The sequence below is a fragment of the Amblyomma mixtum genome, chromosome 1 (genome assembly GCF_055824585.1).
Source record: "Amblyomma mixtum isolate Tamu chromosome 1, ASM5582458v1, whole genome shotgun sequence".
Lineage (NCBI taxonomy): Eukaryota > Metazoa > Arthropoda > Arachnida > Ixodida > Ixodidae > Amblyomma > Amblyomma mixtum.
In genome coordinates, this window is record NC_143012.1 from 67,084,000 (window position 1) to 67,105,966 (window position 21,967).

The following is a 21,967-nucleotide window of genomic DNA, read 5'->3' on the forward strand; positions in this document are numbered from 1 at the left end:
ACATTTTAGTTATTTTATGTCCACCAAATGTTCTGCACACTTTTCTGGTTGCTGGCACTTACTTCAATTCAATTTCAATTCTTTATTTTCTTTCCCTGGAATGGGGGAGCTGAAGCAAAAGGCTGACTTGACTGACGAAGGCCTCAGCACCCATATACAGTTTGCAAGACAGTGGCAAAAAAAAAATATATTGAAAAACTCTTACTTGTACATCTTATCTTATTTGTAATTAAAGTTACAAAAAAAGATACAAGAAAAACAAACACATGGGGTAGTTTCGTCGTCGGCAGGTTTCGTGTGTCCATAAGTGAACTGAGCCAATAAGCTGATGTGATGCCTAAATTGTGTTATATGCTAAAATCTGTTAAAGTGACAAACTAGACAGACTTCAGTGGCTACAACAATTGCATTATTAACCAAGGAAGCAATGCGAAAATCCTACCTCTTCGAGACGTTTTAAACGTGCTCTTCATCATTTATAATTTTACAGCAGGTTCTCCTTGATCTTCTCATCCTTTTTTTGCCAAATTTCAGCTGGGCAGCATGTTTTTTTTTTTTCTCATTAAATCTGAATAGTAAAATTTTTCATTTCGTGGCCTGAATAGGGATGAACGCTACCCATTTGTTGTGTTTGCAGAAGGAAAAAAAAAATCATGAACTTCATGCAGTCATTCTGGACAAAGAATGATTTAGGTTATGACTTACAGTTGCCAGTTCAGCCATTCAATAACACACAAGGTTTTGGGACAGCACCCATGACATCAAGTGTTGGTCAAAACCCAGTTTCGATCTCGGCTTCCTGGTTTCTGTGGTTTCATCATTGTCTCTTTCATTATTTCGAAAAAAAAACTATTCACCGCAACTGAGAAGTAGGTTTAAGAAATATAATGAGACTGAAAACTCAAAATGTCCAAAAATCCTCCCCTGTCACCCTTTAAAACTACCCAGGAGCCAGGAATATGTAACATTCTATTTAAGATGTTTTTCTTCAACCAATCTATCTCATTGCTTTTCAATAAGTTATGTTCAATGTGTGCTTACTATGCGGCATGTCAGTTTGTTTCATTAAAACTCACAGTTCCATGTGTTTCTGACATCACGAAAACATCAATTTCAAAATCGCACTTGTTAACATGACTTCAGATTTGATACCATTGTGAAGACATGCATTTCAAGCACGAAATGTAACAGTAGTTTAACATGTTTCAAATCACACCTCCACAAAAAAGACGCTGCTTAAAAGCGCAAAACAAAAGCATATCAAGAAATCTAACCTGCTGCACCATGCAACTGGTTATAGTACATGCAAAATTTAAAAAAGAAAGAAGATAATAAATCAAAAGTTGTCCCCACATTCACAGTCTCAAGTACAATCATTGGCACAAGGTGCAATGTGCCACGGCCAAAGCTGGATCCAGCTTTTACTTTAAGCTCGAAGCCAAGTTCAAACTCAAGCACAAAGCCAAGTCAAAACAACGTCTCCGCTTAGCGAAAACCACGCAACATGGCCACACACGTGACTACTGGCCGCACAGTTCAAGCAATTCAAACAGCAAGCATGCTCTGATGCACGTGCAAGTTGCTTCTTGAAACTACCGCAGCGAAAACATTTCCGTCAAGAACAACTTCCCGAGTCAGGTCAGAAGAAGAGTTACGGCAAACCTCCAAGGCATTCACTCAAACGAGAAAAACTTGCCGTTCAGTAGAGAAGAGAAACTCCGCTCTCAAGTCAAACGCGTGCAAGAATCCGAGCGGTGTCAAATCCAATCCAAAATCACGCTCAAAGCCAAACTCTAATCCAAGACAAGGCACTTGAAAAGCCTCCATTCTCAAGTCAAACGCGTGCAAGAATCCGAGCGGCGTCAAATCCAATCCAATCCAAAACCAAGTTCAAAGCCAAGGCATTCGCGAACTCAAACTCTTTAGAATCCAAGACAAGGCACTCGAAAAGCCAAGCCGCCCTCAGTTTTCTGGCAAAACCGACGGCCTTCCAGTGAGTCGTGTGAAAGGAAAAACTCATTCTCAAGCTCTTGAGAAGCTCTTGAGGCAGGCAATCGCTGCAGTCGAGAAGCCGTCTTAGAAAAGGGTGCGAACACGCCACTGCCGCTGCCCCACCTGGGTAGTTATGATGCTCCTGCAACTGCCGAGGAATGGACGTCTTCTGAATCGGCGGTTCCACCACCACCTCTGTGGCGAGTGAGGGCACAAAACCAATCCAAGCAGAGGTTAAGACCCAAACGAACGCAAGTGCCCTATTTACTGGCACTCCGTTTGGTACCACTATCCTGTTTGCTGGCAATAGCAACCATGACAGCACTAGTGAGCATCACTGACATTGCACGGCTTCCCTGATTGATTAAAACTAATGCATCAGTGTGAATGCTCCCCGACTTAAAAACCAAGAGCTTAGCTGTACTCCATCTCAGTAGTTCCTTGCAGCACTACCAAGGCTGCGTTTAGTGCAGAGACAACGTTTTGACGCTGCAGAGTGTAGTGCCTGTCTAAAATGGGCATGTGGGATAGCATGCTTCAAAATTTACGTGCATCAAACGCTATTTCAAATTGGGCCATAATGTACACTCGCATTACGTATGCTATTTCCCGAGTTTAGCATGTGCGACTCTTGCAAGCACTAAAACAGCTGTGAAGGTGCTTTCAAAGTTCTTGAAAGACTCAAGATTGAGTTCAAGGCTGTAAACTTTCAGTGTGCCTAGTGTACCCTGTTAGTTACGGACGTATCGGGACTACGGACACGTCCGTGAAAAAGTGATCTCCCTTTCCTCTCTCCCCTTCCTTTCTCTACCTTTATAACCCTTCCCACATGTAGGGTAGCATACTGGGCGTCGCCTGGTTCACGTCCCTGCCTAGCCATTGATAATTCTCTCTCTCTCTCTTGCAGTTGCTACTTGAATTTTCAGTATGTTCATTGGCCATACATGGGACATCAGGCTTTTGTTGTCTCGTCTCATCTACTGCGATATTTCAGACCATAAATTTTCTTTATTTGGTATTTCAAGTGATGATTCTACTGCTCCTAGGCCCAAAGAGGAGTGTCAGTTTGTTGACAAAGTGCTGAATGTGTTACAGCTCATGCGGCGAAAGAAAACATTACTCTAGCATACCGGTTTTCTCTATAATTTGCGAATATATTGAAGGCAGCTACAAGGTTGTCTTCAGATAACATGCAGAAGCAATTCGCACTGCACAGACCATAAGAGCTGTTTCAGACGCCATTCTTATTCTGTATACGGAAATGCCAATGTTCCTAAAAACGGAAATTTGAAAATAACATGCTTACTCGCTCTAAATGTGGCTGTTTTTTTTTTTTTTCACTGTTATTTTGGAAAGCATATGTGAACTGTCAATAGGAATTGTAGCTTTTTTTTTTTCACGGTTATTTTGGAAAGCATATGTGAACTGTCAATAGGAATTGTAGCCATTTTTTTTTTCACGGTTATTTTGGAAAGCATATGTGAACTGTCAATAGGAATTTTCGTCTTTCAAACACTGCTTCATAATGCAGTATTTAAAAAGTTAGCACACTCTCCTGATTGCCTCAGAAGGTCTCTAACTTCCACAGTGCTTCGAGGAACTGATGAGATGGAGTATAGACAGCTGCAAGACTTAAAAGGGCAGAAAACAGTACACTGAGAGAGGGATGACAACATCAGCATGAGAGAGGGATGATAACATCAGCACTCTTCAGCTCAGATGACTTGGCATTTTCCCAGACACTGTGACTTTGTGTGTAGCTACCAATACCAGCAATTGTGGTAAACAATACAGAAAAAATGAATTTAACCCCGTGTTTCTCAATCTGCTAGTAACAAAAAGTCGTTACAATACATGGCACATGAATGTGAGTACTTAGTATGCACTGAAAATAGGAAAATGTGCCTACTGAGTATCGGATTCCAGGAAAGGGTGAAAGGTGAATAAAATGAAACACACTGAACAAGGATAAAGCCAATCTAGATAACTTTTTTTTTTACACTGCAGTTGCATATCTTTAACCTCAGAACACCTTTACTGCTATATCTCAGTATTAAACAATGCCAAAAAAAGAACACTCCATACTCAAATGGTGAGAGCGAGGAACCACGGCAAACAGGAACGGAATTCCAAGCATAGATGAGGGTCTCGGTTCGAAGCTGCACGGTTAAGGAAAGCAGTGTGGTGCCTTTTTTATGCCAAAGCTGAGTAATTAAGATCCCCAATACGGAGGACCCGGATGCCAGCGGGAACACGGGATAGGTCAACCCAAGCGTTACAGTTTACGTCACACACCCAGCCACCGGGATCACACATCTCTGTTACGGAAAACGCACCGTATCCAGCCACTGGGATCACGCATTGCTGTTACGGAACGCGCATTGTTTCATTTGGAACAACCTTGCAGTCAACCAGATGAGGAGTAAACAAGCGCGAGAGATCCAACTCAAGTTAATAAAGCAGGAATGAGCTTTCGAAAACTCTGTTATGCATGTCAGAGCATGCAGAGCAAAATCATTTGCTCCCCAACCTCTTCAGCGTCGCCTGTATTTCTGAATGCAGGGCGAGCTTGAGTGAAGCGCTCCTCTCGCAGGTTTCAGAAGAAATGCTCTTCTCAGTCCTCAGATGAAATCAGTCACCACAAAAGGTTTCTCACTGCCGCAGACAACGAATGAATGACCCACACAAGCTGAAAATCTCTTTTGCAAATGCCCAAGCACAAGTGCCCAGTCATGCAAAAGCTGCCCACAGACATGTTTAGGCGCAGGAATCGTTATGTGGGCATCATCAACAGGCAGGGGAAAGGAAGCATACTGGGTCCCTTTCTCTTTTTTTTCTTTTTGTTTCTTTGCACCACACAAGTCGGGGAGGGCAGTCAGCAATGCTTTGCAGGGGTGCAGCCCGGGGGAGATGCCAATGCGTAAACGGCTACCTCTCTTGGGAGGTGGACGCTTGTCGACCGGCGGCACTTCGATCTTGACGTCAAACAATTCATTAAAGTTGGGCATTTTGACGTCCTGTACCCGCGGCTTGGCTGGGGAAGGCCGCCAAACCACACAAAGAGAGGACAGGCGAAGGCATAGTTTGAAAGACAGGAGTACAAAAAAAAGAAAAAAAGAAAACAGAAGTATTTATAGAACACAGCTTCAGGAAGAGGCTGAAAATTTCTTCATGGTGGTAAATTCAATGAAAAAAAAGATGGCCACGGCCCTTCGAACTAGCTGGTTTTGCGTGACTTGTAACTTTCGAAATTAAAATTTTATGATAAACACAGCCGCCATCTTGCAGAATTTTCTTGAGTTGTGGCAGCATTACATTAATGATAAGATGGCTACTCTTCCCTGATTATAAAAAGACAAACATGAAACTGACTACAGTTTTTCACGTTGCCAAACAGCAACATTTGAAACGCAGTCAAGCTTCAGAGTAATTTTAAACAAGAATCGATTTTGCCTTTGACACAGGAACTTGATCTCTGACAAGGCTGGATATGTATAGGCACAACAAAAATTACACACACCTATCACTTGCTCACTTTAACTGTATACATCTAAGCAAACCTCCTTTTCCCTGAATATGTAAATGGTGAAGCATGCCTAGAAAAACATAGGCAGATTCATGTGCTTTTACCCCCTGTCATTTCACAGCTATCTTTTTATAACAAGAAGTAATCAGTAACTGCCTACTTAAAGGCAGTTTTTCAATGTTTTGTGTTGCTATTTACATTTACTTCTCAACTGCAATCGAAGCTTCAATAAAGTAAATGAAAACTGTGGCGCAAAGAAGAACTTCAATATTCACAAACTGCATCGCTAAACACGCACTACAGAAGGCCTTCTTGGGTGCTCACAAAACATCAATAAAACGGAGAGTTGAGCTAGTTGGTACATGTTTCTTGGAAAAAACAGCGCTAAGACGAAGGACAAAGAAAAAGAGTACAACAGCGCCAGTCCTGTTGTACTCTTTTTCTTTGTCCTTCGTCTTAGCGCTGCTTTTCCAAGGAAGGGTGCTCACAAGTTTATATCAGTGAAACCCTGCTACAAGTTTCATGTTTCACAATAACACTACTACAGGTTTCGGGCAAACCTACCAGCACATAAGCAACAGGAACAAAAGGCCTTTCCTGTCCTGTTTTGTGCTGAGCAACACGAGCCCGTCATGCACAACTAACTACACAGCAGCAGGAATTCTACAGACAAAGATTTCCGCCATTCTAAGGGCTTTACGATAAGTTAGGCCTTCACTCATACGAACGACCACTAGAAACAATAACAATTGATGATTTATCATCTAAAAGCTGCATTGTGTGATATGGTGGAAACCGTAACTGAAGAACTTTGAAATAACCTTGGCTACCAGTTGCCTCTGATGCGCACTGGAACCTTGGCACACAGGGTCATTTGCATTTTGTAGATGCTGAAATGCAAACACTGTGATTGCTCATCAAATTCATCACCTCGTGCTCAGCTGAACAGCACTTCACTCTCTGAATCACCTCAGCCAGTATTGGCACTGAAATATTGAGGTCTCCTACATGATTCTTCGGGTCAATGAAACATCTTAATGGTGTTACAAAAAGAAAAAAAAGAAAGGCTGTTCACACTGCTGGAACACGTGCGTCATCAAATAAGGGGCAGCGCTTCAACGCCAACAGCACGTTGTCTGAACCTGTCCTCAAGCTGAACCCATCTTTTGAACATCTGTCACGAGACAGTGCGAAGCTAGACCACTGCAGTGACAAGTGAATGATACCGAGGAATGTCACCTCCACAGCTCAGTCGAGCAACGTCAATCAAGAAAGCTCCACCGTTAGCAACTTCCGCTTCCCTATCACATCACAATCCCGGGCTGTGCCAAAACTCTTATCATGTGAAGCAAAAGTATGAAGTGTATATCAAACGTTCTACTACTGAGCTCCCTGAAACCAGTGTTGCACATACAATCACCACCCCGCTAAACGCCTTTGCCGATCGAATCCACTCAGGAAGTATTCCGCACTGACGCAAAGTTTAGCGTTTTCCGGAAAATTTGCCACATATACGTCAATCGCGAAACGGAAAACATCTCTACGGAAAAAGAGGTGATTCTGGCTTTACCATTAGCCTGCAGTCCCATGAGGTGTGGGAGCAGCTCTTCCTCGGGTGTCACCGTCACAGCCTGCCGCACTTGGCCCACAGCATTGATGAGCTGGAAGAGGGCACGGAGAAGGAAAAAAAGAAAAAAAAAAGAAAAAAGAAAGGCTATGGCCAGCCGCCAAGATTAGGTCGACAAACTGTGAAGAGTTGTTTTCCTTATTTATTGCCGGTGTATACAAATAGAAATGTCATGAAGATGAGCTTGCAGGCGGTCGTGCGAAGAGTGAAATGTTACCTTGGACTGAATTCCCATTGATAAGTCCTGAGTGATGGTGAACAGAAAAGAAGAAGCAGCACTGAGCAAACAGAAACAATATGGCCCCCGAGGCAGCTAGACGTGCCAGCAGCAACATCTTGAAGGAGGTTGCTGGATGGCAACAAGTCAAAAACCTCCTCCAAGACGCAGCTGGGTGACAACCACAACGGCAGTCATGGTCACAGAAGGCAGACACATTGGCAATACATTGGCAGTATATTGGCCTTCCCAAGCAGCCCAGGCCCTAGTACTGGAAATGGATGGTTTCACTGTGGTCCTTTGTGGGATCACAGTACATTGGCAGTATATTGGCCTGTCAGTGCTGAGCAGGGCTTAGGTTAAGGCTAGCTGACTTGGCATATTAGCTAAATTATTGCCCCATTCTGTCTTAAGGGGGGACACTGGTCTTGAAAAAAAATTTTTATTAATTTAGTCACAGTTACAAAATCTTCAGGGAATATGTATTTTTGTGTGCTGATTCTAAATATGTCATTTAATTTCATGTAAAACAATTCCTTGAGCACTTGTGCACTTTTTATGCTAGTATTTTGCGGAGAGTTTTGAAGAAAATTTGCTGCAGGAAACTCGCTGAAATGTGTGCCATTGGGTTCTCTTGATGCCAAGGAATACAATAAGGGTGAAATTGTCATCCTGCCTATCATAGAACTTAAGTTATAGAGTTTTGAAGTTGTCGCTTCAGAAATGAGAAAGTGTGTATTTCTGTGTGTGAAGTGGCAGCTTCAGTACCCTATAACTCAAGTTCTATGAGAGCCAGGATGATAATTTTACCCTTATTGTATTCCTTGGTGTCAAGAGAACCCAATGGCATGCATTTCAGCGAGTTTCCTGCAGCAAATTTTCTTCAAAACTCTCCGCAAAATACTTGCATAAAAAGTGCCTAATTGCTCAAGGGATTGTTTTACATGAAATTAAATGACATACAGTGGAACCTCGATTATACGACGTTCAGGGGACCGCGCGAAACCGTCGTATAATCCGGGTGTCGTATAATCGAAAATCAAAGAATGCGGCCAGTGGCGCTCGGCCTTGCGCCGAAAACTGTTGACCGGCTTCAAGCCCGCGGCAAGTACGCCAATCAGATTAAAAAAGACAAAACCCAGCATTTGTTTGAAACAGATTTGCAAAAAAATCTTTATTACCGTTTTAAAAAATCGGTAATTTTTTTTTTTGCACCTTTGCCCAACCTCGGCGCATCAACTTTCTTTCAAGGGCTGCCACGTCTGGCAGTAGGTCGCCAACATCGTCGCGCGCGCAAGCAAAGCGCCGGATGTTGTCGACGCTCTGCAACACGTCCGCGTAACTAGGAATGGGAGCGCAAACCTCTGCATCGTTGTCCACTTCGGAAGTTTTATCGTGGGGCACAAGCATCCATTATTTCCATTACAAAAAGCGCCGTGGACGCCGCTGTCCTCGCTTGGGCGAGCGCGGCCTCGCCCGCTTATCTGTTTTTTCATCAGCGTCAGCTCCTGCAGACGCATCTGTTGCTGGGACGCGCGTCTTATCTTTTCTCTTTATCTTTCCTCTGATCTTTTAACTCTCCTCGGCAGCAGTGGTGGCTTGGCTCACGCCAGTAGGCGGGCCGGTGCGCTTTCCTTTTCATCCTTCTCTCAGTCGCAACGACAACACGCAGGCCGCGCCTCCTCGGGACTCCGACTGCACAGGCTCGACGAAAAAGAGAGCAAGTGCACTTGGCGGCCTTGGCAACGCTCTCTTCCGCGCAAAAACGGGGGGTGCTTAGATTCGCATCCAAAGTTGTTTTTTTTCAGAAATTTTTTTCCGAAAATAGGGGGGGTGCTTAGAATCGCGAAAATATGGTACATCCCGGCCTGCGTTTGCTGACGGCCTTTTTTGACGGACGATACGAGCCAGCCGTCGTACGAAGCGGGGTCCTTCTAAAATTTGCGTCGTAACCGAGGTTTTTAATGCATTGTCTCTATGGGGGTTTTGCCGGGACCGCACAAATTCGTCATAAAATGCGGGTCGTCGCATGACCGGGGGACGTATAATCGAGGTTCCACTGTATCTAGAATCAGCGCACAAAAATACATGTGCCCTGAAAATTTCATAACTACGACTAAATTAATAAAATTTTCTCTTCAAGACCAGTGTCCCCCCTTAACAAGAGTCGAGACAGTAGAAGGAAAGTACGCGTATAAAGAGAAGAACAAACTAACTGGTAGTCCAAATCAATGAGACAGCGCAAGAATTTAAGAGTTGCCAGTAAAGCAGCAATTCCTCAAAGACCTGTGCCCAGCAGTATTGGCAGCATGGTCAGAAAAAACCTTAATCTCAGTCAGGTAGCGATCACACACTGGTCTTGGCATGTCACTGTTGAGTCATCATCCCTTTTCGCAACGTTGACTGATGAAGCAGATTTTGTATTAGTGCAATGGGGCAATGCACATCCATAACACCGCGGACAGAGAGGAGGAATGGAAGAGGGAACCCGCCAACTGACCGCCTTGTTGGACTCCCTCCAGCGTGACTGAGCCACGGGGTCCGAGATGCGGGTGGCCACCTGCTTGGCATTCTGGATCATGGGAGTCACCGCTGCACACACGAGACACAAGGCAAAAGGGTCGTCAAGTCCTTCAATGCACAGATCAAAAGTGCGCGCTAAACATGCGGTGGAGTGCGCTAGATTGCAAAAAGCTTGACATTTATTTCACAAGTAGGCCTTGCCTACTAGTACCAAGTTCCACTAAGTTTCCTTCCAATGTAACAGGAACGGATATTCTCTGCAGTTCACAACTACTGCAGTTTAACCTCCCTGCAGCAAAGTCCAAGAGGGTTATGCAGACTATTCCACAATTAACTCTTTCCCTACCATGGGGAAAATGACCATTTTCTGAAGGTTGCAGTAAATTTTTTTTTCTGTAAAAACTTTTGCATTCAATATTGATTGCAATACCCAAAAACAGAGCTGAATAAAGGCGCTTTCTATTAATATATGTTTAAACAACAAATTACATGTTGTAACAAAAAATTTTATTTGCTAAAAACGAGATTTTAGAAAAAAATTCAACAAAACTTGCAAACACACGCTTGTATTTAAATTGAAAAAAATGTTAAAAATTTTCTGAAATATGCAAAATGTTTGTTACTCTATTGCCCACTCTCTGCAAGAAAAAATCATTTCTATCTTGAATAGTATTGTTGCTACAAAACAATAACTGGAAACCCTATAGTTGTGCATCGGAGTGCGGCCGCCTGTGTTTCAGGCTGGTTTCCACCATCACTGATGTGAAAACTGAATCATCTTCAGCACCTTGCAACATTTTCAGGCTCGTTGTTGCACAGGACATCGATTAAATCACTCGCAGACGAAACGGAGTCCTTAGATTTGCTATGTCTTAGAGCGCGTGCCACGCATGCGGAGGCTGCCAAGCGACTTTGATGGTGCCGCATCTTCAGAGTGCGTTCAAAAAATGCCGTTTTGTAGGGCCAAAAAAAACTATATCGCAAACAAAACTTCAGTTCTCTGGCTACAAGCCAGATGCGCATCGTGCCTGTAAGCAACACGGAAGGCTCCGAAGTCGAGCGGCGAAGGCGTCATCTACGGGCAACATGGCGGGCAATGAGCGCAGGTCCGCATCTTCATTTCTTCGCAGCGCGTTAGAAAGTGCCCCCTCGCGGCACAAAAGAAAACTACATCGGAAACAAAACTTTGGTTCCTGGCCTACAAACTACATCTGCAGCGCGGTCATTAGCAACGCAGAAGGTTCTGAAATCGGGGCATGAAATGATCGTTAGCGGGCTAACGATGCTCAATGGGCGCGGTAGGGAAAGAGTTAAGTGTGCACCGTAGAATGCTTCTCTCAGCTAAAGCAGTGAATTCTTTGTTTTGTTTCGTCATCACCACAGACAATGTGAATATCTGGCTTCTGATGGAATCACGCAGGTACCTGAAACATATGTGGAATAAAACAATCCTGCCAGCCAAATGCCACTTCTGCGCGAAATTCGAGCTCTCACAATTCACCGGTTTAGCTGAGATAAGCGTTCTATGGTGTGCGTTTAACTGCGAAACGCACTGTAGATGTTGCCTCATTTCTCTGTAGGAAAATTTTACATTGTAAAAACGAGACATCAGATACAGGGGCTTTTACAGCAGCTTCCAAAGAGAATAGCTATTCTTTTTTGTTATATGGATTATTGTTTGTTATACAGTCAAATCCACTTATAACAATACTGAAATGTCATGGAAATACCATTGTTATACAGTCTAGCCCGTTTATAACGAAGCCACTTATAGCGAAATAGCGGTTATAACGAAGGGATTTCAATTTCCCTTCCCATTTTTGCATTTTCAATACATTTTGGGTCCAGTTTTAACGAAGTAAATAAGAGCGCGTCAGCGGATATAACGAAGAGATTTAATACCAACCGAAAAATAATCTGCCAATCAACACATTTTTGCGTCCTTGAGGCGATTTTTTCCGCGAAAATAAGAGCAAAATTCGGCTGACGGCGTCCTTTCGTGGTGTCGTCTGCTCTCCTGCGGAGCGAAAGGTTGCTTCACTGCATCGCATGGCACGCCGGTCTCGTGTTGCGCCGTCCTTGAACGGCGTCACGGCGTAGAGCGGTAGAGCACGCCGCGCAGGGGAAAAATGTAAAAAAGAACAGAGACGATTTTTTTTTCAATGACGTCGCAGAGAGCGGCAGTTGGATGGTATGGAAGCCGCAATCCTGAAATCCGCACTCGCGAAACGTGTTCAGGGGACGCTGGACGACTTCTTTCAGCGGCAATAAATCGGTATGCCGATGTTTGCATTTTTTTTCGTAGTCTGCATATTACGAAATAGCGGATATAGCGAAGTGATTTCCGATTCCCGCCAACTTCGTTATAACCGGGTTAGACTGTAACCAATATAATTGTTATAACAGGGTTGTGCCAAAAATACCATTAGAACACATGCAAAAGCTGATGGTGCCACAACTGACCATTGTTATATCTGATATATTGTTATAACTGGTATTGTTATAAGTGGGCTTGACTGTAGTGAAATTCCGAGATTTACAGCTGAGAAGAGGCGAGCAGTCACTCACTGCCTTGGAGGCAGTCGGCGGCCTGGTTGACGCGGCCGATGAAGATGGGGTCCTCGGAGTTGTCCGACTCTTGCTTGGCCACCATGAGGACGCGGTTGGCGAGGCGGGCAATGCTCGACGTGTTGTCCACCATCTGCTGGGGAAGCTGCCGGGCCATGGCATCCTCGCACAGCTCCGTGTGCTTCAGAATCATGTCCTCTGCAGCATGAGAAGAACAGAGAGCAGGACGTTTAGAGCACTGGGACCCTTTTACCGTGTTGGCTAACATTAGCTACAACCACTTTCCAAAGTGTGCTTCAGAATCATGTCCTCTGCAGCATGAGAACAGACAGCAGGACGGTTAGATATGGTGTTGGCTAACATTAGCTAAAATCACTTTTCAAAACAGGCATCAGCCAGGCATATTGGTATGTGCATGAGAATTAGAACAGTGTGCTAAACAGGTCACATTAGGAGGGAAATGCAGACACAAGCACTACCTACCAGCTGGATGCATTGACTGCAGCAATTGCAAAACATGCGCGAGTGTGTCCACCAAACACAAACCAAAGAGAGAATAGGTTTGAAGAATAGGCCGTAATGAATAAAATGAAAACTGCACTACATATCTCAGTGGGAAGGCAGGAAGTGAGAGCAAAAGAAGAAAGAGAAAGAGGAGCTGTAATGAAGAAAATGAAAACTGTATTTGGGGAAAGGAAATTATGCAACCCATCAAAAGCAGCATGACACCTCTGCTGACAAGCTTCTGCAATGAGGCATTAAAGGCTTTCCCCTTAATATGCCTGGCCCGTTCAACTCTAACCTGAGCTGGCTTAGCTGCCGTGGTCACAAGTGTGTTCCTTGGCCTTGTGACATCAAATGCAGCCCTAAATGGCTGAGAGAGATTGTTCTACAACATTTGAGATGTTTTTCTTGCTCAAGAGTTTCACAACTGTAACTGCTACTTCTGATTGAAGCGATTGTGATCTGCGGTTCCTGCGCTCAAGTCTTCTATGCCGAGGGCTATAAAAGACGCTTGAGCATCAGCGTCACACTGGTCACACTGCCTGTATCAACACCATTGTTAGACTGTTGTAAAACCTTAGAGCCAGGTTCATCCACCCCAGGAACACGCAAGTCCCAGCTGTCAGTGGGTGCAGCCGGTGGTGACTCACCGGTGACCTTGACGAAGCTGGCGGTGTCGGTGGCCTCGTCGGCCAGGTTCCGCATGTGCATCATGCTCTCCGAGTACTGCCGGTGCAGGTTCTCAAAGTGCTCGTCCGCAGCCTGCAGGCACAGGCGACACAGTACTAAATAAGCAAAGACAGAAAGGCACCGCTCCTAACAAAATGAAGTCGGGCATTTTCACACTGACAGCGATGCAGGAAATTTTCTTGGGCTACTTTTTTCAGCTGAGAAAGTCTACTATCAGCACTCATTTTTGTGCAGTACTTGAAACACTGTTTCTTGCTTATAATTTTTTTAAACACTATAGAAATGACAGTGCACTAAATTAGAAAGATCTTAACCAAACCAGAATTTTTTTTCACTCTTTTAGTACCAGCCTTATACTGAAGTGCAGATTACCATACCCAAGGGCAGTGCCTCTGTACCTGTGCTATAACTGTTTCTACACCGCAAAACCCTTCATTCAATAACAAAGCTGCCAGTTTAAAAGTGCAATAGCTTTAGAGAACCTCCTTGCCTTTCCTCTTTCTAGCACCTTCACTTGTTCTCAGGGCGTTAGAGCATATAGACACTGCTAGTATGGACAGCACTCATAAAATGAGACCAGTATGACTTCCTGACTGTACCTCTATTCTGTCCTCTCGCTTATAATGAATGCACTTTTCACACTTATCTTCCAAGCCAAGCCACGGATATGCAAGCGCCAAAAGAAGTTTAAAATAATAATCAACTCAGAACATCGCCAAAAAATAAGTACATGACGTCAGTAGGCTCGATGCCTTCAACATTGTGCTCTGCCAAATTAGATTTTCCCGAAAGTGCATTTTACGGTTCTGCCCCTCATTATGGAGCCAGGGAAAAAAACAGTCTGGAGCTAAGGTGTCGAAAAATTTGGGCATGCGACGGCCTTCAACATACCTTGTTGTCTGGGTAGGTCATGCGGATGCGCCCAGCATTCACCAACTGCGGGGTGAGGCTCTCCACCTAGAAAGAAGCACGAAATGAAGCAGACTGTCATCCCCATAAACTCCAGCATCCACCGTCATAAACTCCAGCATTTGAATGGACAAGGCTGTGTGCTTGACCATTCTCTTGCTGGTCAGGCCACCGAAGTCAGCAACCCTGACTAGTCAAGCACTCACTAGTGAGCTGCGATGGTTGACTTACAACCACCAGGAAGTCAGTGGAATTGCAGCATTAAATCAGAGACAGCCACATTTGCATCTGTATCGCCACTTTACTGAGGATAAAAAAAAAAAAAACTACCGCTATATGAAATATGACAGCTATATTGTTTACCTGAGGTATCCACTGTGGAAGAATGAATGGATAAAACTGTTCCTTTGCATGCAATAGCAAACAGCTGCAATAAATGGTTTATTCCTTTAGTTTTCTTGGAAAAAAAATGAAGGCTGATACAGTCAGCTCTCAATAATTTGAACTCAAAGGAAACCACAATTTAGTTCAAAGCATGCACAGTTCCGAGTTAATCTAGGCAGCCTTTTTGAAACACTTGATGTAGACGTAGCCAAAGGATCAGTTTGAGTAAACTGGAAGATTGATTTAACGATATTTCAAAGTATTTAAAACCTACAGAGGTTACAGAACAGTAATAAATTACAGTGCCACATGATCTGTGAAAGAGTCTTCTTTAAAGGGACACTGAGGAGAGCACTATTAATATTTTTTTTTATAGTAAAATCCGATAGTTCGGCATGTCATGGCTTTGTTGCCACTTCGCCGGCAGCGAAAGATGCCTTTATTTCTAAGAAATTTGGATTCGAAGTTGAAAAAGTTTTTCCCGCCGCTCTGATTCAAACTTGGGATTCTTCTATGACGACACAGGACTAAGAGACATGAAACATGACGTGCGCATGATGTAACGCAGACTCCGTGATTTCTGGCGGCCAGCAGTGCGGCCTAGCAGCAGCCGAAAAGAAAGCTACCGTCGGCCACACGTTGAAGGCATCTATCGGCTATTGCGGCCGCCGCTACAGTCGCTTCAATTACGTTTGCACTGGCGTTTTGCCAGCGTTACGATGGATCTCGTTCTCGAAGTCAACGAAGTTCTCGCAAACAGACACCTTTAGCATACCGTGTACCTTGTTACCGCTGGCGGAATACCGGGAGCCCGCCTACCGCCGGAAAAGAGGCGCTGATTTGTCCCGATGCTTCAGGAGCGCGCGTAGCTGCCGGGCACGTGGCGCCATCTGGCGACGTCAAGAAGATTTGCGCATGCATTGGCTGCGCCTCAGTGATTCATGGCTTCTCGGTTCCTGGTGTTGCTAGAACCATTCGTTCTAGCAACACTGTTTTGTCCTATGACCTCATCACGCTTGTACTTGCGAGTTTGGCCTGTGGCGGCGATACCTGTATTTTGGTTCTTGCTCTTTTCTACGTTACAAGAGCTTTGTTGTCAGTATGAGTGGCGTTTTTGTAATCAGGAGCTGGTATTCTGTCGATACAAGCCAACTTCAATTTCTCCTCAGTGTCCCTTTAATAGCAAACTTAAAAAAAGAAAAAGAAAAAGATGGCCTGTCAGCCATGTGAGAGCTGCAGCACTGTACATTGTCTATGTGCAACCATTATGAGTGAATCAGCATTCAAAGGAGCCTCTTGCCTGAGCTGCTGAAGAAAGGAGCGCCTCAGCCAGCTTCTTGTTCGACGCGCCACCAAGAGCAACGTTGCGCGCCGTCCGTGCTGCCTTCTGCGAGAACTCAGTCAGGTTGCGTGCCTTGTCCTGGAAGTTGGCCTCCCTGTTTGGTGTGCCTGTCGGCATTGGAAGTTCCCAATTATACATCATGGTCAAAGGTCCCTTCTAGAAGCAGCGTGGGCCAGTACAATAGTAATTCTATTCCCATTCCATTCCATTTTTGTTTTTCCTACTCTATGTCACTGGCTGAAGCAATGACATGCCTCCACAATACCAGTGAATGTGAAGCATGGTGTAATTTTAGCCACTGTCCTAAGCCATGCATGTTTTGTCAAGGTTACATCATCATCATCATCAGCCTGACTGCACCCACTGCAGGGCAAAGGCCTCTCCCATGTCTCTCCAATTAACCCTGTCCTTTGCCAGTTGCGGCCACTGTATCCCTGCAAACTTCTTAATCTCATTCGCCCACCTAACTTTCTGCCGCCCCCTGCGAAGCTTGCCTTCTCTTGGAATCCACTCCGTTACCCTTAAGGACCAGCGGTTATCTTGCCTTCGCATTACATGCCCTTCCCAAGCCCACTTCTTCCTCTTGATCTCAGCTAGAATATCATTAATGCGTGTTTGTTCTCTCACCCATCTGCCCGCTACTTGTCTTTTAATGTTACACCTATTATTTTTTTTCCCATAGCTCGCTGCGTTGTCCTTAACTCAAGCTGAACCCTCTTCGTTAGCCTCCGTTTCTGACCCATAGGTGAGTACCGGTAACATACAGCTGTTGTATTATACTTTCGAGGTTACAGCTTAGTCTTAATGACATGTGAGACTCTTTTTGCCATTCTCTAGCCATCATTCAGATGCAGGCCTATCCTTCCTACACTTTCCCTCTGTGCCAAGAAACCAGCAATGCAGCATTCCCATCGGCAGCTGATCATTTCAGCCAATATGAAAATGAAATCAAAATAGGGCAGTTATAATGTATCAGCACAAGATCCAATAACACACGAAACTACTGTGAATGAATCCGTACAGTAGGACTACGCATGCACAATGTAATGCTAATTTGGCAAAGTTTAAGCGCACTGGTAAAGCTCAAATGTTTGCTCAGCTTCACTGCAAATGGGGGAAGTTTTCACGACAGAGACAGAACTCATTTCTACACGAACTATAGATCTGGCTAATCATTACATTGTAAGCTCAGCTGAAGCCAGTGAAAAGATACTACACAACCAGCTGGTGGCTGCCCTTACCCTCGGGAGCATGCACGGCCTCGGTGAACTGCTTCAGTGGAGTGGTGATGTCGATGAAGTCCTCGACCACCTGCAGCAACGAATAAGATCAGCGATGCATCTAAAACACGTGCAGATTTGCTGGCGGCCTAGCTCGCAATACATCTTTCTCAAAGAACAGAGCAACTTCACATTATCGGAACATGGGGAAACAGGCAGTAAAGGAGCCAGTTTTCAAAAGAGGAAAGTAATACACAACACGAAGGTGTGCACAAACTGCTCAAACGTGCAGAAATTGTTGAACAGGATGTTCACATAATGCTACCAGAGTGCCAGTGCCAGCTGTTTATTGAGAGGGAAGAGGATGGGGGGGGGGGGGGGGGGGGGGGGGCAGTACGAGTAGGTTTGGTTTATTGGTTTATCGGGGGTTTAACGTCCCAAAGCAACTCAGGCTATGAGGGACGCCGTAGTGAAGGGCTCCGGAAATTTCGACCACCTGGGGTTCTTTAACGTGCACTGACATGGCACAGCACACGGGCCTCTAGAATTTCGCCTTCATCGAAACTCAGCCGCCACGGCCGGGATCAAACCTGTGTCTTTCGGGTCAGCAGCTGAGCGCTGTAACCACTGAGCCACCGCGGCGGGGTGGTGTACGAGTAGGGTCACAGTCATGCAACCCATTGCATGGTGACATGACAGATTAATGTGGCCAGTACATCACATGATAAATGTCAAGTACGTCTGTCTATTCATGTGACTGATGTCATGAGAGGTCATGTGATCGATGCGATATGACATTGGTCATGTGACCAATGTGGACGACGCTGACGAGCTCTCACTCTGGCTATAACAGCCGACGCTGTAAAACAAACACAATTTTAATGTCAGCAAATACTGCACCTGCACCCTTGTAGAGTCCAGCCAAAACTATCATGGAGCTTGCACAATGGAACTCGTCTCATGCCTTACCTACACTCTAAGCAGACAGGCGTAAAAAGGGAGTAAAATTGTCCTCTAGCGCACACCCTTTTACAAAAGGGGTTGCTCTAGAGAACAGCTTACTCCTTTTTTTACTCCCATATAGGTGTATTCGTGTTTAGAGAGCAGCGAAAATTGGGAAGTACTTTATTAATACCCGAACACATGCCACTAACACATGCTCAGGTATGAGCCCAAGAAGCCATCACATTTTTTCTATGGAGCACGTAAGAAAATTTCAGATGCCAACGCATGCTCCGCGGTATTTTGGCCCCACCTATATATGCTTCAAGCTACTTGCCAAACACGGTCCCATTAAATCAAGGTCCAACTGCACGGGATAACATTTTACGCACAAGCTGCGCACAATGGCAATTGCTCACCCTGTTGACGAGGGCCTTCTGGATCTTGTGCTTGAGTTCAAGGAGCTTGGACGAGATCAGTCGTGCTGTCTGCTGAGCCTCAGGGGAGTTGCCCTGCAGCCACAGTGAGAATGTAATGAGGATGCATGAATGAGAAAGCTTGCACAATGGGTAAACAGACTTTGGAATGGAAACCCCAATAGTTATAGGGTTAACAATCACTCTGACTACACAGTTTCAAAATCTAAGTGAAAGTGAACGCTCTAGCATGAAAAGTAAGCAATGCATCTGGTTTACAGCTGAACCTTGTTATAACGAAGTTGAAGGGGTTCTCCGATTACTTCACTCTGTTATAGCCCGTATTGTTCCATTATAGCCCGTACTGACCGTTATAGCCCGTACTGACCGAGCTCCGTTATAGCCCGTACTGACCGAGCTTGCAAGGGGAATCATCATTCTTTCGTTATAGCCATTATTTTGTTATAAAATCATTTCGTTATAACGAGGTTCGAATGTACTATGACAACACCTCATCCATGACTAAAACAACAGATAGAAAACATGACACAGCTAGGAATCATACAACGCCCATTACACGTGAAGCTTGTCAATCATGCAGTACATGATTCAGTCAGACGCCACAATGCAGCAAACTGTCTCAAAAATTGCAAAAAAGATACGTTGACTAGTTGAAGCTTGGAGGAACAGAAGAACAAATAGAACGAACTCTATCAAGGAAGTGAGGAGAAAGACACTCAGGATATGCTATTATTTGCTTGCTCTGCTTCCCATAACTTGTTTTTACAAGCATAACCCTGCATGCATTAAAACATGACAGCTGTAGCTAACAGCAGTAAGTGTATATTTCCACCCAGCACAATCAGCCTTAACTCTTTCGCTACCGCACCATAGGCTATCGTTCGCATATGATCGATTCAAATCGCCCGCGCAAAAAAAGCTAATTTTGGAGCGTCGTGGACGTGCTACGCCATCTAGTTAGCGAGCTCAACAACTGCTCTTTCGATTGCAGCCTTGGTTTCAGTGTTTTGACATGAGGGGGCGCCGTGAAAAATAAAACTTTAAACGGCCGCAGCAGCGTCAGCCGGAGAAAATGGCGTCCGCGTAGCCGCGCGCTCCTCAAAAGTGAAAGCTGACACCGAGCACGTCCGCCGGTTTCGGTTTCGTTTTTTGCGACGAAAGCAGCGGTTATTAGTCGGGCAACAATGTAGAAACATCAGATTTCGGTTTCGACAGTGAGACTTCGCCTCGGGAGCCTGGAACGTCAGCGCGTACTTGCATGTAAGTTCTGTTTTTGTTCGCTGTGTGTTTTCTGTGGTGCATACGGTTTGTAATTGATGACAGTGGTTTATTTTTGTGCTTCAGGGTCTTGACAACGTATGGCGAAGACAGTTTGCCAAATGCTCAAGGTCGCGTCGCGTTTTTCAACCAAGACGACAGCTAGGCGTCCATATCGACACATCGCTGCGGAGCGGCGCTCGGAGATTCTCTCGACTTTTTTTTGATGGTCTTCACGGCAGAAATGATGAAGACCGTGTGTGGAAACACTAATAAGTATGCATGGATGAAGATTTTCAGCAAATTCGGCGTGACGGCTCATGGGAAGACGTGAATCTGTTCGATATTCTGATGTTCATTGGAATCATCATATACATTGGAATTGTTGACCTGCCACGACTGTATCTCTACTGAAATACCAGAATAATCTATTCTGGCCCTCTGCCATTAAAAATAATTTCTCAAAATTGGTTTTTCGCTTTTTTTTTTCTTGCACGTAACGAACCCGGATGATTCAGTGGCGGCAGCTTCTATTGGCAAGATTTGGAAAGTGTCCTGGCTTTTGAACCACATCGATCAAACTTATTTTATCGATCCTGATGTCTTAGAGCCTGCCTAAAATGCCAAATTTTATCAGCTAGCTTTCAGGGAGCAGCTCATTCAAGAAATCTTCAAGTATGATGAGGGAAAAGAAGTCCACGCCCCCAATCCTCCCATAGAATCCATTCAACACCAACCGAAAATAATGAAAAAAAGAAGAAACTGCAAGCTCGGCTATCAGAGAACAAGGGAGGAACAAAGATAAAACCTTATGTGAAGCCCTTGTCAGTCTACCTCTGCTTCACATCTTCACCCCTGATTGCTCTTCACAGTGGCACCACAGTCATGACCCCTGACTTGACAAGCCATGGAAAGTGCAGTAAATTTTTCTCAAAGCTGAAACTGTGAATAACGACAGCTATAAGCATGTGCAACAGTTTGTATATTCCAGTTTTCCTCTAATCAAGTTCGGGCTTAGTGCAGCCAGTAATTTTTGTTTTTGCTATATACTTTTTTTGTGTTTTTAGCAAATTTCACAAATAAATGTTCATTTACTTTTGCACACACAACTCTTCTGTTTGTTTCATTCAGAAGTGTAACTAATAAGCTACAATTTCATGCATTGCAATATGTGCTGGTTGTATTAGTTCTTGTGAAAAAAATTTTTCTTTCAGTACACTCCAAATTGTGCATTTTTTCGTGGTAGCGAAAGAGTTAAACAAAGACCTTTCCCGGCACACAGACATTATAGAAAATGAGGCCCGAAAGTGATGCACTAGGTGGGGTGACCAGCACACACCAGACCCCGCCTGCAGAGGTCCTTGAGCTTGCGCGTGAGCGAGTCAATCTCGTTGCACAGCTGGACTATCTCCGCCCGCTGGGGCATCGGGCAGCTCTCTGCAGTCCGCCGTCCTTCCTCCACCGTCAGCTGGATGGCATGCTCGCCTGGACACAACAGAGGGTGGCGGATCGTCAGCCAGAGAGCAACAAGTGTGCTCTTTCTCAGTCACTTACACAAGCAGCACTTGAACCTCCCCCCCCCCCCCCCACAATGTTCAGTACATTTAGAACAAGAAAAATACTAACGATAATACTAATATACTAACTATACTAACCACTAGCTTAAGAATTACCAGACGATTAGATTTAACATTTGTTGCAGCTTCTGCTGCAACTTCTGTGTTTGCGTCAGTTTCATTGCAACAATTGGTCCATCTACTGCCATATTTGGACTGCTGGTTGCAGTAGCAGGCATCCACTATGCAGGCATCCGCTATGCAGGTATCCGC

General features: G+C 44.6%; 1 protein-coding gene across 1 annotated transcript in view; it reads right to left on the reverse strand.

Annotated features, from left to right (window-relative positions):
- The window catches only part of Vinc (vinculin), a 57,699-nt gene that overhangs the window by 18,438 nt on the left and 17,294 nt on the right, over window positions 1–21,967 (reverse strand). The window contains exons 8-18 of the mRNA XM_089551388.1: window positions 21,478–21,623; window positions 18,864–18,956; window positions 17,524–17,593; window positions 16,241–16,389; window positions 14,539–14,604; window positions 13,608–13,719; window positions 12,454–12,651; window positions 9,863–9,954; window positions 7,089–7,179; window positions 4,925–5,026; window positions 2,116–2,187 (exon numbers count right to left, since the gene is read on the reverse strand). Of these exons, the coding sequence (XP_089407514.1) occupies window positions 2,116–2,187; window positions 4,925–5,026; window positions 7,089–7,179; window positions 9,863–9,954; window positions 12,454–12,651; window positions 13,608–13,719; window positions 14,539–14,604; window positions 16,241–16,389; window positions 17,524–17,593; window positions 18,864–18,956; window positions 21,478–21,623 (1,191 nt within the window). The remainder of the gene's footprint in view (window positions 1–2,115; window positions 2,188–4,924; window positions 5,027–7,088; window positions 7,180–9,862; window positions 9,955–12,453; window positions 12,652–13,607; window positions 13,720–14,538; window positions 14,605–16,240; window positions 16,390–17,523; window positions 17,594–18,863; window positions 18,957–21,477; window positions 21,624–21,967) is intronic.